The sequence below is a fragment of the Xiphophorus couchianus genome, chromosome 15 (assembly GCF_001444195.1).
Source record: "Xiphophorus couchianus chromosome 15, X_couchianus-1.0, whole genome shotgun sequence".
Lineage (NCBI taxonomy): Eukaryota > Metazoa > Chordata > Actinopteri > Cyprinodontiformes > Poeciliidae > Xiphophorus > Xiphophorus couchianus.
Window position 1 is genome coordinate 9,278,523 of NC_040242.1, and position 16,104 is coordinate 9,294,626.

The window sequence follows — 16,104 nt, forward strand, 5'->3', positions numbered from 1 at the left end:
CAGACCGGGAGGCACATGTAAGTGCATGAATACTTTGGCACAAGAAGCATGAGCAGCTCAGGCCTGAGGTCAAATGACTGCTGTAGTTCTGAAATTTATTAGTGCTCATGCAGCTGCAATGAGATTTTAAAAGAGAACCTGCTCACCCAGCCACAAAATCACACTGACCCTTCATTTACCCCAGAAGAAGTCATGATCAACCTTTTAAAACACATTTTGCTTCCACATAGATTTTTGTAAGATCTAGGAATATAAAGGAATCCATTTATGCTTTCTGTCATTGGTCAAACCACGAATAACAAATAATGAATAAAAATGATCGTTTTTAGTGCTTCTCTACTTTATGCTCTCCTTGAAAGTCTATCAGCTTACGTGGCCAGCCAAGTGTTTGTTGGTTAGTAATTGTGCCATGCTCTTTCCATTTTTTAGAAACTGGATTCAATAGAGTTCTTTGAAATACCTAAAGATCAGATTATTTGTGATAAAATTAGATGAGCTACAGGTGGACACTGTTTAATAATTTCATGACTTTTGAGGGAATTTTGTAAAACTGGACTTGTCACTGCCAGAGTAAATGTACATCACAGCTTTTAGACTTTCATTGTTAAAAGAATTTCAAGTCATGTATCATTTTTCTTCCACTTCACAATTATGCACTATTTATCTTGATTTTCTTGATCTAACAGAAAAAAAATCATCATCAAATAAGATGATGGTTGTAACAGGAGGAATGTGAGTAAGTTGAAGGCAGTAATCTTTTTGTAGTAATGTTGATGCTGCACAAATCATGTTCAGCCACAGGAATCTGTGTTTGTGTACTTTTGACGTTTGATGATATTTTCAACAATCACAGTAAAAACTAAAATGCTAGACCTTCAATCTGATTGGATGGATTTAGCTGCACAGCTTTGTTTACAGTTCTTATTTGAGATATTACCATCAGTATACTAATAGTTGGTCACACTCATTGTACTTTTGGTTGTGGGGTATTTTCTGTTTTTTTTTCTTTTTAATAAGGATTTGTTTCTGGATGATTTGCAGATTTTACATAGCTACAGTATAACTATGTAAAATTTGCACTTACAGTAGAAAACAACAAAAGGTATCTTAGAAAAGGAAATTACCCAACTACTTCCATAATGTTTTATCCACAGAAAACTCTTTCCTTTTTATTTTGGCAGTGGAAAAAAAGCCCAAAGGACCCTCCACTTCCAAAAGAGAGACACCATATCTCTCTTTTGCACTGACCACTCCCTTTAAGCTGTCAATTTTGAAGATATTGCCAAAACATGTTTTTCACACATTTTTCTACACAGTGATTTGGTGTGTTACATCAACTGTATCCAAAATTCATTATGATAGTAGCTAAACAATGTTTTATAAATACAAAAACAGTTTACACAGCTGTTAGACTCAAGTTTTTCTCGAGTAAATCAATACAAGTTCAAAATTACTTAGTTAATCCCTTAGGTAAATTAAACATTTTAAGGCACTTCATCCAAGTGTCTTCAAAGAGTCACTGTGTTTGGTGATGCTGGGAGCTGAAAGAATTGACAGTGGTCAGTCTTGAAAACAAACTCGAAGAAGCCCCTGACTGAAGGCTATTGAAGTATGGCAGTCTCTTGATTGTCACAACATGATAGCAGCTTATTGGCACTAATCCTAGCAGCAAAGACGATACTTCATAGTAGCTTGTGATAACTCCATCCATTGTTGACAAGCCCTCCTAATCCACCTCATTTGCTTTTGCTGCTCCTTTTTAAGTGTCTGTCTGGTTGCATGGTTAGAAAGCAGAAAGAGACGTTGGAGTTATGGTCATGACCGAATTATATTGTGATCGATCAACAACATAACTTTGAAGTTTGTCCTTCTCTCTCTGCTCTTTGGTCCTGCTCTGCATCCATGAAGCCTCCTTTTCAACTTCTCTGGTATTCCCATAGTTGAGGTGTTGTTAGATACTATTGAGATATTTATGAGCTCCCATCAGTTGCAAACAAAACACATTGAATGAGCATTATTAAATTTTTTACTTTAATCTATTACATTCAAAAAAATTTGCTCCATATTTTGTCTACATCTATAACAAGAAATGGAATGCATTCTGTTTGTACTGCATCCATTTAGTTTTCCAAACATTTTTTATGAGTATTGGCTGGCTATAAATGCCACATGTGCAATTTTGATACCAATTGCTAAAGCACCTGTGTCATCTTTCTTCTTGGTTTATGCCTCATTGAAGATTCCCCCCATTTCCACTTCATTCTTTTCCAACAGGCAGAACAGACTCCCCTTATTACCACTGTTTCCACATGACTTAGACATTTCTGCACATCCATCCATTTTCTGTCAGATTTTTTTTTTTCTCTATGCCTGCTTAATCCTGTGCTTAGTCGTGGGAGTGGGCTAGTGATCAGACAATTTGTTATAATGAGACTAAATGACTTTATGTCTTTTAAAAGCATTCACACCCACATGAACATTTTCACAATTTGTCACAATTTATTTGACAGAACACACAAATAAGTACTTGTAAGGCAGAATAGAAATAATGCACATTAAAAAAATCTATAAAGTTCTGAAATGTTTGTTGTGAAGTTGTATCAACTCTCTTTAATCTTACTCTATCTTTCTCCTTGCATGAGTAAATACGAGCCCATCACCCTCATTTTAGCTTCTCTCCACTGGCTCCCCAAACATTTTTTCACTTTATTTGTTTTTTAAGCCCTCCGAGGTCTAACTCCATCCTGCCTCTCTGGGCTGTTCAATCCATATATGCCCTCCCTTTCCCTCTGGTCAGGTAATCAGCTCCTCCTTGGAGCTCCAGAGACCAAACATAAGCTTAGGGGATGTTGTGTCTCTTCTATTACTGCTCATAAGATGTGGAATAAACTACCTCTGCAAATTAGACATACCGCTTCTCTCACTGTTTGAAAATCGCTTCCTAATGCTCACCTCTTTGCTCAGGCAGAAATGAGCATTGACACCACTTGAGATGCTGAGTTTTACCCTAGTCTGTTGTTTTATGTTTTTTTATTGTGTGATTTCTCTTACCCCTGTTTTATATTTCTTAGTGGTCACTTTTATACGTACACTTTGTAATTTTAAGATGAGAGAATGCTGCAAATCAATGACTCGATGCAATCTGCAGGGTTTCCTTAGATAGAAATTGCCAAAAAAAACTGTTGGACTGTTTGAAAACCAGAATCAGTAGGAATGTATGCATGGTTGAATTGACATTTTTTTTTGCAAAGTGTTATTTGTTGCGAATTGGCACTCCAAAAATAAACTGAGTTGAATAATTAGTAAACAGAATCCCCCAGTGACTATTTTAATCTCAGTATAAATACATGTAGATAGAAAACTTTAGTGAACAAACATCATCCAAGTATTACAGAACACATCTGACAGGTCAGGGATATAGTTGTGGAGAAGCTCAAAGAAGGGTTGGTAATAAAACAATACCTCAAGCTTTTAAAGTCTCACAGAGTACTTTTCAATCCATCATCAAGAGATGGAAAGAACATGGCACAACTGCAAACCCACCAACACATGGGCGTCCGCCTAATCTGACAGAATGGGCAAGAATCAGAGAAGCAGCCAGGAGTCCTATAATAACTCTTGAGCTCTTGGTCATGCTCACTTAAAATACCAATTTATTGTAAAAGTGTCAAGAAAAAAACATTGTTGAAGGAATGCCTCAAAAAGTTCTGCTTCCAATCTGCCACAAAAACATATGGAAGAAGGTGATCTGGTGCCATGTTGGGTGGAATATTAACACTCCCTCATCCTTAACACACCATCCCGCTCTTAAGAAACATGGTGGTGGCAGCATTATGATGTGGGGATGCTATTAAGAACTAGGGGAAAACACAGATGGAGCTACATAAATACAGGGTGATCCTGGGAGTGAACCTGTTAGAGATCGGCTAGGGAAGAGGTTCAACAGCATTACAGCTGGAGCTCCAGTGGGATTTAGATCAAAATATATTTAAGTGTATTAGGAATTAACTTGTCAAAGTCACGACCCAAATCCAATTAAAATTATGTGGTAAGACTTGAAAATTGCTGTTCTCTTGAAGTCCACTGTGAATCGTTAAACATGCAAAGCTGGTGTGTAAAGACTTGCTCTTATTGCAGCAAAGGGTGTTTCTACACGGCTCCGACGCAGGGCAATGGAATAAAAAGTCACGTTACGCTTTATTTGCTTTCATTTATAAAACATGATCAATGCCATGTGTGTTTCTCCTTCCACTTCATGTCTGTGAACTACTTTGTGTTGATCTGTGACATAAAATCTCCTCAAACAAAGAAGTTTGTAATTCCGATGTCACAAAATGTGAAATATTTGAAGGGGCATGAATAACCTAAGAAGTACTTGTTTCTGGGATGCCTTCATGGTGCTTATTTGGATTTAGATTTAGTTTGTCAATCTGCTGAACTCTGGCAAGAAGTTTTGTTCATGCTTCAGAAAGGACTCTTATTATAATAAAGTTAGCACTGAGCACATTTTTAAAGTTTTGAAAGGAAACATAATTTAAAAACTTTTATTTCCTCTTTATTTCTTCTTCAAGCAGACGCAGGCCACCATAATTATCGGATAAAGTCATGTTTCCCAAGTAAGTGTACGTTTTGTCAAAACAGTTTGCTCTCATTTCCAGTATTTACTCACTAATGAAGGGTGACACTCTACTTAACTGCCTTCCTGCACCCTGAGCAGGCTGATCTTTGTTACGCTTTGACAGGTGTGCTCATCTTCCAGGTGGTACTTGTTTGAATAGCTGGAAGGACGCCCAGAAATCACATCATCGCAGGATTTGCTCATGCCAGCACTGGTAGCTTCGACAGGCAGCTAAGCAGCAGGGCGGTGGGGTTACAGGTCAGAAATTATGCCAGTGTTAGAATTTTCCTAATTCAGTGGAAAAAACTGGAAGCATAGATGTATGTCATGCCTGCAGACATTATGACAGAAAGTCTGTGTTCTCTCTTTTTTTATGGTTTTGTTCATTCTGTAAAATGAAGTACCTGCAGAATCCCAACATGTTAAGAGAAGCAGTGAAATAAAATTCCACTTGCCTGCAAGAACATGATCCAATCTTTCCAAACACTCTCTGTCTCACTTATTCTCCACAAGCTTTCCATAAGCTTTTAGAGTAAAGCTGCCCAGATAGATTCGACATTGTTGTGGTTTTGTTTCTTTTACTTTCACAGTTCCTTGCAATGCCAGTCTGAGTGTAAACCTACTCTATTCGACAGGTGACACACAAGTGAAGAGGGCACTTGTATCCAGTAGTTATTAGTTGAGTTGTGGGACAGGTCACCAATCCATTAAAGGTACAATCTTTATAGTTTAATAGTTATGGCAGTCATCATAATTTAAAACTGTTGTATAGTTGGCTATCTGTGGCTGCTTGGATCTTTACAGTTTATGCACTAATTGACTGTTGTTAAATGTAGGGGTTGAATGAATATTTTCTGTGATTTCTTGTAAGCAAAGGCTTCTCACCCCTCATTCTTTCATGTTTGCATTAAAGTGTTATACAACAGACACAGCTGTCAGATCAAATCAGAAAGTCTGAGAAATAACCTCATCTCAACCGCATTTGTAACTATTCTACACCCTTAATTTCAAGTGTAATTTATTTACCTGGAGGGATTCAATAAATTCTGTCACATATTTATTTTCTCACTAGTTAACTACTGTAGTGCACAAAGTATTACATATCAAACTTTCACAACTTATAGGAGATACTAGTTGTGTTGCTAAAAAATGCCTTCTGGTCAGATAAAATCAAATGTTAATGTTTTGGCCCACATGCAGGGTAAGGCCATTTGTGATAGAAAAGTTGATGTTACATAACTCTGAGCACAACCTCCACATAGTGAAACATGGTCATGGTAGCATCATGTTGTGGGAACCCTTTTTCTAAGCAGAAACAGAGAAGCTAGTCGGAGGGAGACATTAATTAAAAAAGCAGCCAAGAGGCCCATGATAACTCTAAAGGGGTTGCAAAAATCCACAAATCATGTGGGAGACTGACATCTGGTCTTCAAGGAGAAGTAGAAAGTAGAAAGACAAAAAAAGTAATACACGGTTTGACACAACCTGCATAGGAGACAGCAAACATGTGGGAATAAACAGTGCTCTGGTTAGGTCAGACCAAAATTAAGCTTTTTGGCCTCCTTACAAATAGAAAACTAACACCAGTATGAAACTGGCCAAAGTCAACGTGAAGAAAGATGAAGTTGAATTCAGAGTAATCTTGGGAAAAAACCTGTTGAGTAAGTCTGAGAAACATCCTTACTGCCAGAGTTCATTTGCAGCTTTCATATTCTGTGATGCAATGAATTCAGGAATTAGATCACTAATTAGCTAAATGCACACTTAATGAACAAACTATGATTGATTAAGCTCAGACATTTGATAAACAACATTAGTGATGGTGTGATGATTGGTGGATAATAGGTGGTAAGTGGGCCCCCAAATGAAACACCACATAGGGCCACATTGGGTTGGCTCTGGCTCCTGAAAACATCTGGATATTCTGCAATACCTTAATTCATCTACTATACTCCTGTGAAGAATTTAATAAGAAAACTATAAGTTACACCCACATTTAATTAATAAGCTGATTCTCAAACACTCAAATGAAGCAATAACTCAGAACATCTGCACTGTGTTGTTCAGATCAGAAGTGTTGAAGTCTAAATGTGCTAATTTGTTTTCAGGTGGGAGAACGCATAAGAGTTCATTGACATCACTTAATACATAAAGAAAAGAAAGACCACAACAAAGAGCATCTGTGCTAGAGAAAGCACTGATTTCATGCACCAAATGCTCACATTTGAGACCAGAACAAATAGAAACTCACAGATCAACTCACAAAATGTGTGCTGGATATACTTTAGGAGGAGGGAAGGAAAAATGAGAGCATGGTCTTTGAACCCAGCCAAAAGGATTAGCGTCCTCCTGTCTAATACTCTACTCTCTGAGCTTTATGACATTTTTTTTTCTATTTTCACAATTTTTTTATTGTCTGAAGAATGTACTGAAAATGGATGAGGTGTTACTGAAAATGGATTTTATAGAAAACACTTTGGACATTTTTAAGATGTCTGCTACTGCAATTTAGTGTCCGTGCATACTGAAGAAAAATGTGCAGCACAATTGATAAATGACTTGTGGGTTAAAACCATTTGGGTCGGGCTTGCTATCAAACACATTCACAATAAATAACCCATGAAAGATTTGAAGGGTGACGGACAAAAACTTCACAGCCAGGTAATTTCTTACCACTGTCAGGCCGAATAGTCACCAATCTGGCACAAAATCACCTAAAGGAAACACTTGGACTAATCAGTGTATTTTATGGTGTAGGCTGAAATTTGTCGCCATCCTACTAGCCACAGCAACCACCGCAGTTACTTCAGCAGATTGATTGGATCTTTCAGTTACTGTACTCTCCTGCATAAGATTTTGAAACTTAAATTAAAATATACAAACTATTCTGAGCATCGTTTTCCATTTTCCATTGCATAAAAAACGTAAAGCTTATGGCGAATATTATAATAAATAAAGTCCACTCGTTTTTTTTCCTATGCAGAAATGAACACCTTGAACAATCACGCACAGACATAATGAATTTATCTTTTACAGAGAACAAAAAGATGTTTGCATAAGTCTCGAAAAAAAAGGCACAAGCAACACAAACTCATCCGCTAAGCAGTACACAGCTGAGTGCAAAACCTGCACCCCCCTTTAAAACGCAATAAAACAATATCTTTTACCTGCCCATCCGCATTGTGGAGCGCAAAACGTAAAGAATAGCGCCAGAAGCGTCCTGCCTGCGGCTGCAGCCATTGTAAATGTGGCGCTCTGCAGCTGCGGAGTGAGGGGACAGCTGGATGCAGAGGGCAGGGACGCGCCGACCCTCCTTCTTCTTCCTGCAGATGGAAACCCTGTTGAATGCCACGGTGTGATTTATCTATTAGAACAAAAATGACTTGCAGACACTTCCAGAAAGTTGCAATTGAAGTGTGCGATTCAAAAGGAACCAATTTGACGAGGGAAGATAAAAAAGAAGGCAAACAACTAAAAGAAGAAAAAAAACCCCGTTTGTTTTTCTTTGGTAAATAATGAACAGACAAACCTTCACTGCGAGTACTCTTGTCTTTAAATTCTTGCAGGTGCCCCTGCTGTATAACTCTGTTTACTACTTGACAAATAATAAAGCCAGCGGAGGTTCATATTTAAGAAAATGTCTCCCTCTTCAGAAAGCGAGAAGAACTCACCAACATTAAAATATCTACTGGTAACTGAGTGCGGAAGAGCTTCTTTATCAACACTTCCACAACTGCAGCCAGAAGATGGCACTATTTGCTTATTCAGAACTCGTGTCATAAATCGCCTGATGGACATCATCATGAATGCCTCTCTGGGAAAAGTGCCACCACTTGCTATTTCCAACCTCTTCAGCAGAGTTTAACAACGATTCAAAGACATGGCATTAATAGAAATATTCTTATGACAATGCTATTGTTGGTTGTGTTAAAAAGGGAAACAAGGATGAGCACTGGTGTCTGCTTTTGTATTTTGTAGGACAGTCTGGGGGAGATTTATTTGCCTTTCAATGCAACTAAAGCAAAATAGACGGTGATGGATTGTACGGGAAAACAAATCACTTCCAGCTCTAGTCTACATCAGTGTTTGTGAAATAGAGGTCAGAAACTCCTACAAGTAGTGTGATGCTAAGTAGCAAATGCGATTGGTCCACAACTTGAGGAGGGTCAGGTACAATTACATCTGTTATACAATCGGGAGATTTACAACTCCAGATTTTGTCAGCCTTGGCGAGTGAGATGCATCTGACCTTGGTATGAAACTCACCAGGCTGGGATAGGTGATTGAGGGTGACAAAGCAGTTAAAATTTTGTGGAAATTACTCATATTGTCTCTAAGAAACCCTTAACAAACATAATAAACCCACAGAAGTTTGATTCAGCCATAAATTCTCACAAAAAAATGCAGAAGGTCATTCCTGCCAGCTGTAGCTAGACTCTGCAAACACCACCGCTGTAAGTCGAGGCTCCCAGACAAGAATCTAACCTGATCTCTGCATGTGATAACAATCTGGACTCAATATGTTGTTTGAAGGCAATTTTTTGTAATATTTTACCCATTCTAACAGTTTGAAATGTTTTATTACATGCTTTTTGCATCATTTGCCTATTCTATTCTATTCTATTCTGTTCTTTTCTTTTCTTTTCTTTTCTTTTCTATTCTATTCTGTTCTATTCTTTTCTTTTCTTTTCTATTCTATTCTATTCTATTCTATTCTATTCTATAGGTCCCACAAGGAAAATAAACATATGCTTTTACTTTTTTGGAGGTGATTTTCTTCCTCTCTAACATCTCTTTCAGTTGGCTAAAGTCATTTAAAAAGCAGTAAAAAGGTCAACTCAGCTTTTTCACAACCCAGTTCAAGAAGTCAAGAGAAGTTGATATAAAGATTACAAAAAAAAATGTGGATCAGAAGTTTAATCAAAGCATTCATAAAATTGAGAATTTGGACACAACTTTGACAACGTAGACTTTAAGCTTCACATTGATTTATAATACAATTAGGTTTTCAGCTTCCAGAGGTCCTGGTTTTTGTTCTCTGTGGTTTTTGTAACCCATGAAAGATTTGAACATGCAACACATAGATTGAATCCTAAAATATACATCTACTATTAATATCAGTTGACTAAAAAATACATGACAAAAACTTGTTTTGATTTGTTGACTTTGTATTTGCAACGGGACACTGGTTGTAATTATTTTTGTGCAGATGATGTGCAGACAGAAAAGCAATGAGGAGATAACGACTTCTGATCTCAGAACGATACCTTTCATTACCTCATTTCTGATTCTCAGCACCGTGTTACAGCCACACACACACACACGCGCGCCCTCACAAATTGCACTGCAGCTCACCGAAATAATGCATGAGTCAGCACAAAAACATAATGTATTTTTAAACTGAAAACTTTCAATGAAGCAGATGGTTGTCTTGGGGTTTCTCTGCAAAGCAGCAAAAAAAAAAAAAGTGCCAAAACCCTGTTACAGCTTCACGCAAAAACAGACTGAGTGAAGACAGCTGCATTCCTCCAGAGGTATCGCTTCAGCCAACTCAGTCTACAGGCTGCAAAGGGCTCTGACTTGTTATACACATGCTTGAGGCTGTTTGTGACATGTCCTCCTGATTGCCCCGAGTGAGGAGGCAAGGTGCTGATAACAAAAGCCATCTCCACGAATTTATAAGGTGGCTGTCTGGAAGGCTTACCCAGGTAGGCATTAAAGCATAGCGAGTGCTCCAGTTCTATCAACATTTTATTTAATATGGTTTTCTTTTCTTTTTTTCTTTTTGCTTGTCACATTTGCTTCACTTGGATTTAAAAAAAAAGAAGTATTGAACATCTTTCTCATTTGAGAACACATTTTGAGAGAGACCATGGACATGCCTTGACTGGTGTTTCTTCTATTAGTAGCCTATATCTATTTCTTATTGATGTAACTTTTTAATAGATTATTATTTGGAACACTTTGGGTTTCTATTTTTGCATTTCATTTATCTGCGTCCATTTTTTACAGCCCAGGACACTCGTACTTTAATAAGCCACACCAAAGAATTTCTAATTCTAGAAAATAAATTCAGTGTAATACTCTTAAACCATCTTGTTGCAAAAACATTGTGGCACAGGTGTATCTATTATACTCACATTTATTATACACCAAAAGGTTTGAGTACAATTTTAATTGTTAAGGCCGATACAGTCATGGGGAACACAACTGAACTGGCCAACCACCAGGAGACCCATTCACAAAAGGTCTCTGCTCAAAAAGATTGATGCTCATAGAGTGACGCCGCCAAACATAATAATGGTAAGTTCAGTGGAAGGAAAAAATGTAGTAGAAAACTGTATAATAGAAAGCGGGATAACAACAACCCTTAGAGAAGAGTGAAGCAAAATCAAATCAAGTTGAAGGAAATTTCACAAGGGACTGTGCTAGTGCTTCACCACACGCAGATATCTCCAGGGCATGGTTTGCAGCTGTTGCATTATTTGTGTTAAAACTCTCCTGACTACAAGACAATGTCAGAAGAAACAAAAAAATAACTCAGTTGTCTCAAATCCAGAGAACGTATTGCATTTCATTTGTAAGTCAACTTCTGAGAGCCTCCAGGAAGAGTGAAGAGGCACGTCTAATTACCTTGAGGTCCAGTGTGATGTTTCCACAGTCAGCGAGGATTTGTGGAGCCTTGTCAGCTGCTGATGTAGACCCACTGTGTTTTATCAAATCAAATCCAAGCCCAAGACCAGATCCAATGATGCAGATGAGCTAGTGCCTACTGTCAATGCAACCAGAGCCTCCATAGCACCTCAACAAAGCCACAAGCTGGTCTCCTCCACTAAGTAATTTATGAAAGAGCCCTGACAACACATCCTGTGCAGTACATGGACTTATGTTTCCATAAGTAGACATGTCTGTTTGAATAGATAAAGAGCAATATTGAACTTTCCTGAGAAACTAAAATTAATGATTTTAGTAGCTTGAATCTATATTCATCAAATTTATCACCAGAAATACATCACTCTATGTACTACATGTCTACATATAACCTCCTGTACATGTTGCACTTTTTAAAATGATTTACTGTTGTAATTTAACTTTCCGATTTACTAAGGTGTTCCTGCACAAAGAAATAAGATCACTAAAAGGTCAAAAGGACATAAGTTCTACTTTCCAGTTTCACAGACTTGCAGCAATATGGGAAAAATTATTGGGAATCTTAGCAGTTCCACTGATTTCACCCGGATGTTTCTGGGCTTTATTATGCAGGTTACTCAGACATGACCCTTGTTATCGTCAGTGACTGCTATTACACGATTCTATGGTAATCATACCAGGCGTATTGCTGAGGAAATGACTGGGTGATGAAGCAGCCCTTTAAGGATGCTCTTGTTTTTGCTTTGTGACTCTCATTAGAAAATGAGATGATGTCTCTTTGACGCTGCCTGAAAAATGTTCAGTACACAGAGACAACATTGGGAAACAATATTTTTATGTCTTATGTTAGAATACATTATTTTTAATTATATTCACTTGGATGTTACATATTTGTGTTGAAAATGAATAAACTCTTGTTGAGTCTTTGACGTTAAATTCTAAAAATCATGAAAATATTTTTGACAGGTGCTTTTAAAATAATAAATCATTTTAAAATACTAAATAAAGCAATTTAACAACCAGTTTTTCTTTCATTTTTTAAGACTTTAAAAAGTGAGTTCTTTCTTTTTCATGACAAGATCTTTTATATTATCAAGGTCAATCATCTTTTCATTTTCTCTAGCTAACTCAATCTCTACAGGCTCCCTTTTCATTGTTGGAATGCTTGCAGGGTTTTTTTATTTGATTCAGTGATTGGATTCAAGGCTTTATTGAAGGTCTGGCCTTATCTGATTTATCAGAGCATTATACTTGCTGAGATCAACCAGGCAATATGTTGTTCATTTTTCAAAGCCCTAAACAGAGTAGAAGAGGTGTTCTTACCTGCTTCGCTGCTTCTAATTTTTGAAAAAAAAAAAATGTGCAAGAAAATAATCACATTCCTTTCCAGCTGTTTTTTATATGTTCATTTACTGACCAGTGTAACATTCTGTAATCAGACTTCTCAGTATAAATACTCCTTGATATGGTTACTCTTTTATCAGATCCCCTACTGTCATCAGTCTCTTGAGTTCTGTTGTTAATTAATCATTATGGTTGTCTTTGCTTAGGGTCTCCAATCATGTGCAATATACGCTCTATTATCATTATTTATTTGCTTCTCCAAGCAGATTTTTGTCAATAAACTAGCCATTCTCTTTTCAATGAGCTGTCACAGTAACTCCTGATTCTCTGAAAGAGTCATTTCCTCCAGAGTTTCTATTCTTTACTGCATATTACATTAGTCTTTTTTTTCCAGTAAGAACAGAAATATCTTCAGCATATAGCACGATGTCAAAACTTTTGTTTTATATATTCAAGGGAGTGGGTGGAACTTATTTATATTCCTAATCATTATCTTCACATCGCCTACATAACCTTAAATATATTACATGAATCCAATACAACATACTTATTTAATAGCTAACCTATCAATATGGTATTTATTTATATTAAATATGGCAGCAAGAACAATATTATGTTTGAATTGTTAAAAAACAAAAACTAGCAGAAACAACAAAACACCAATAAGTATTACAGTAATTATTTTATATATTAAATCCAATAGTAGCCATTATGTTTGTCTGATGATTTGAACTGTTTTATGATTGGACATTGTCTAAGTAAAATATTCAAACTATTCAGCAATTTAGCTCCACATACTGATACAGAGAATATTTTTCTAGTAGTTCTTAATTAGCTTAATTAGCTTTTCAATGTCCACAAATACTCCAAGAGAGTTTCTTAAATTACATATTTATTATATCGCTACAGTTTCTAAAATAACTTTTCTCTAAAATTTAAGCTCTTCTATAAACATTTTAGGACATCCTCTCACCCATCAAACAATACCATAGGATGTTCTTTCACTTTTTTTTTTTTACTCTGGTCATCGATGTGTAGTATAAAATACTTTTGAAACATCTGGCAGCCTGATTGGTTGTTTCATCTGATTTATGTGGGCTCCAGTCAGTCTCCAGAACAGCATCTGCCCATTAGCCAGAGAAGGACCTTGTTCCTCTAACCTCTGATATTCTCCTAACTCACTTATAGACACATACATGGGGCAAACATAGTTGCTTGGCAACTGTAATGTCAGGGAACATACATTGAATCCTGCGGCAGGTGGATAATCTAAGACAAAGGATTAATATTTGCTTATCTGCATAATTATACGTAATTTCATAGTCATCAAACCTATGCAGCTGTTTGTTTTGGAACACAATATCAAAGAGTTATTCTTGTTCGCTTATGAACTTAGATTTAAAGTGTTGTGTTAGCTAAGCAAAGTTTCTGTCTATAAGACAGTGAGTCAATAAATAGCCAATTATTTGGTCACATAGTTACAGTCATATAAAACAAAGGGTATAAGCTATTTTCCTTTGAATTCCTTGCCTCTGCTTTTAACCCTGCAATTAGAGCACCAGCATCCTCCCGCTGGAAGTGAAGCCCGCCCCCGCCCTTCCTGCGCTTCGACCAGCGTAAAATCCAGCGCCAGCTCGGAAATGAGCGACAGAAACTGGCTGCCAGGGACCATGCCCGGAGTTCGGAGAAAATATTAACAGGAGCCTGTGATTAATTCAGTTTTATCTCTCCCCCCCTTTTTTTCCTTCTTTTTTATCTGTCTTATATAAAAGCCCATAGTGCGGGAGAGGGGATTGCTTTTTGGGCAGAGCGCATCCAGAGCCGAGCAGAGGCTCTCATTAAATCAGTGAATGCACCAATTCGGTTCAAGTTTTATCTGCGTGGAGTAAAAAATTTACTCCCCCTCGGCCTAAACGCACTGATGATGTCTCTAGTGGTTCACCTGAAGACGGCGGCTCACCTTCGGGGGAAAGGTGACAGGATCGCGAAAGTTACATTCAGAGGTAGGAGCAACATTTATGCATGTTGAAGCCCGCGTGTTTAACACTATGTTGTGTCCTAGTTTAAGTTCGAGTGTATAACGCAATGGGGCATAATAAACGAGTGATGTTGAGTTTCTGGGGGTATCCCAGAAAACTTGCTGGAACCTTTTCACATATTTTGTTTGACAAATAATTAGCATGATAGACGTATGCACAGCAGTGCATTATTGCTAAATGAAAGTAAATAAGTTTACAAAAAGAAAAAAAAAATCTGAAAAGAGTGTTGTATTTAGCTCCCCATGAGTTAATGTTTGATATTTTTGCCATGCACGAGAGCAAATTGCTGCCCCAGACATTTGCAGCCTCTAAGTTGTCTTAGAAGTTTGCCGTATCATCTAATCAGCTCTGTCCAGCTTCCCTACTGTTGAACAAAACCATTCCCCCAACATGATGCTGCCCCCACATTTCCACACATGGCTTAGGTCAAACTGCGGGTGGGACCCTTCAGGGCTTTCTGTTAGCCCTGAAGAGTCGTAAACGGTTTCATAAATTAGTGGCTTTCTAATTTACGAATGACAAATTTGCTAATTAGGATAATCCTGAATGCAATTGGATTTTATTTGGGGAAATTAGAGTTAAAAGGGTGAACACATATGCACACAATCTTTTCTGAACTTCTACTTGTAAAGCATTTCAAAACTGTATAATTTTCCTTCCACTTCACAGATATGTCCTGTTTTGCTTTGGTCTGCCACATTAAATGCAGTGCAATGAAATGCATGGAGGTGTATAGCTTTAACAAGACAACATAAGAAAAGGTTCAAGGGTAAAAAGCCTTTGCAAAGTGTCAAGGTGTTCTGTTGTCAGTGCAACAAAATTATCAAATATATTCTATATGTGAGATAATGTGAAAATATGCTAAAGCATAACATGTTTTTTTTTGTCATTTTTCTGTCACAAAAACAGGCTCTTTCTTATTTTGCACTTTGTACAGTACACATGTACAATACCTTGGCTCTAGCACATAAGGTTGAAAAAGTGTGAATTCATTCACTCCTCAGTGTGTTGCTCTGTGTCTGGGAGATAAGGAGACAGGAGTGCATCTTTCAGCACCTTGGACAGTGATCAGTGCTCCCTGACAGGTGCTTAGTGCCTCCTCAACTCTGATTTAAAAATCCCAGTGTCATGATGTTGAGTGCGGAAGATGGTACAAAACCCACATGTAGTTCTTGTCCTTTCGTCTGCTCTGTTCATACAGCCGTGTGTGCTCTGTGGAGAAAAGCATGCCTCTCAGTGTTAGGCTCTGTGCTGCAGTGATTTCGCTTGGGTACAGATATTACATGAACCGTGTCATCCTTGTCAGGAATTAGACTCTGGGCTCCTTTCTCCATGGAGAAACTGTCAGCTTAGTAGCTTCAGTTCATCTCTTTATAATTTCACCAGTGGTTTGTGTATGTGGAAGTTTTTAGTGTCATCCAGGTTGCAAATTTCTTCGTTTTTTCAAAATGG

General features: G+C 37.5%; 2 protein-coding genes across 11 annotated transcripts in view; one reads left to right on the forward strand and one right to left on the reverse strand.

Annotated features, from left to right (window-relative positions):
• Nucleotides 1-8,128, reverse strand: part of fndc1 (fibronectin type III domain containing 1) — a 33,376-nt gene extending 25,248 nt beyond the window's left edge. Inside the window, exon 1 of one of the 2 annotated variants that reach the window (XM_028040597.1) lies at nt 7,786-8,128. In XM_028040597.1, coding sequence (XP_027896398.1) covers nt 7,786-7,858 — 73 coding nt within the window. In that variant the 5' untranslated portion in view covers nt 7,859-8,128. The remainder of the gene's footprint in view (nt 1-7,785) is intronic. The other variant, XM_028040596.1, reaches the window with a different exon arrangement.
• Nucleotides 8,129-14,216: 6,088 nt separating this feature from the next.
• Nucleotides 14,217-16,104, forward strand: part of otofa (otoferlin a) — a 70,878-nt gene continuing 68,990 nt past the window's right edge. For 6 of the 9 annotated variants that reach the window (XM_028040590.1, XM_028040581.1, XM_028040584.1 and 3 more), the window contains exon 1: nt 14,217-14,616. In XM_028040590.1, coding sequence (XP_027896391.1) covers nt 14,535-14,616 — 82 coding nt within the window. In that variant the 5' untranslated portion in view covers nt 14,217-14,534. The remainder of the gene's footprint in view (nt 14,617-16,104) is intronic. The other 3 variants (XM_028040583.1, XM_028040582.1, XM_028040580.1) reach the window with 2 other exon arrangements.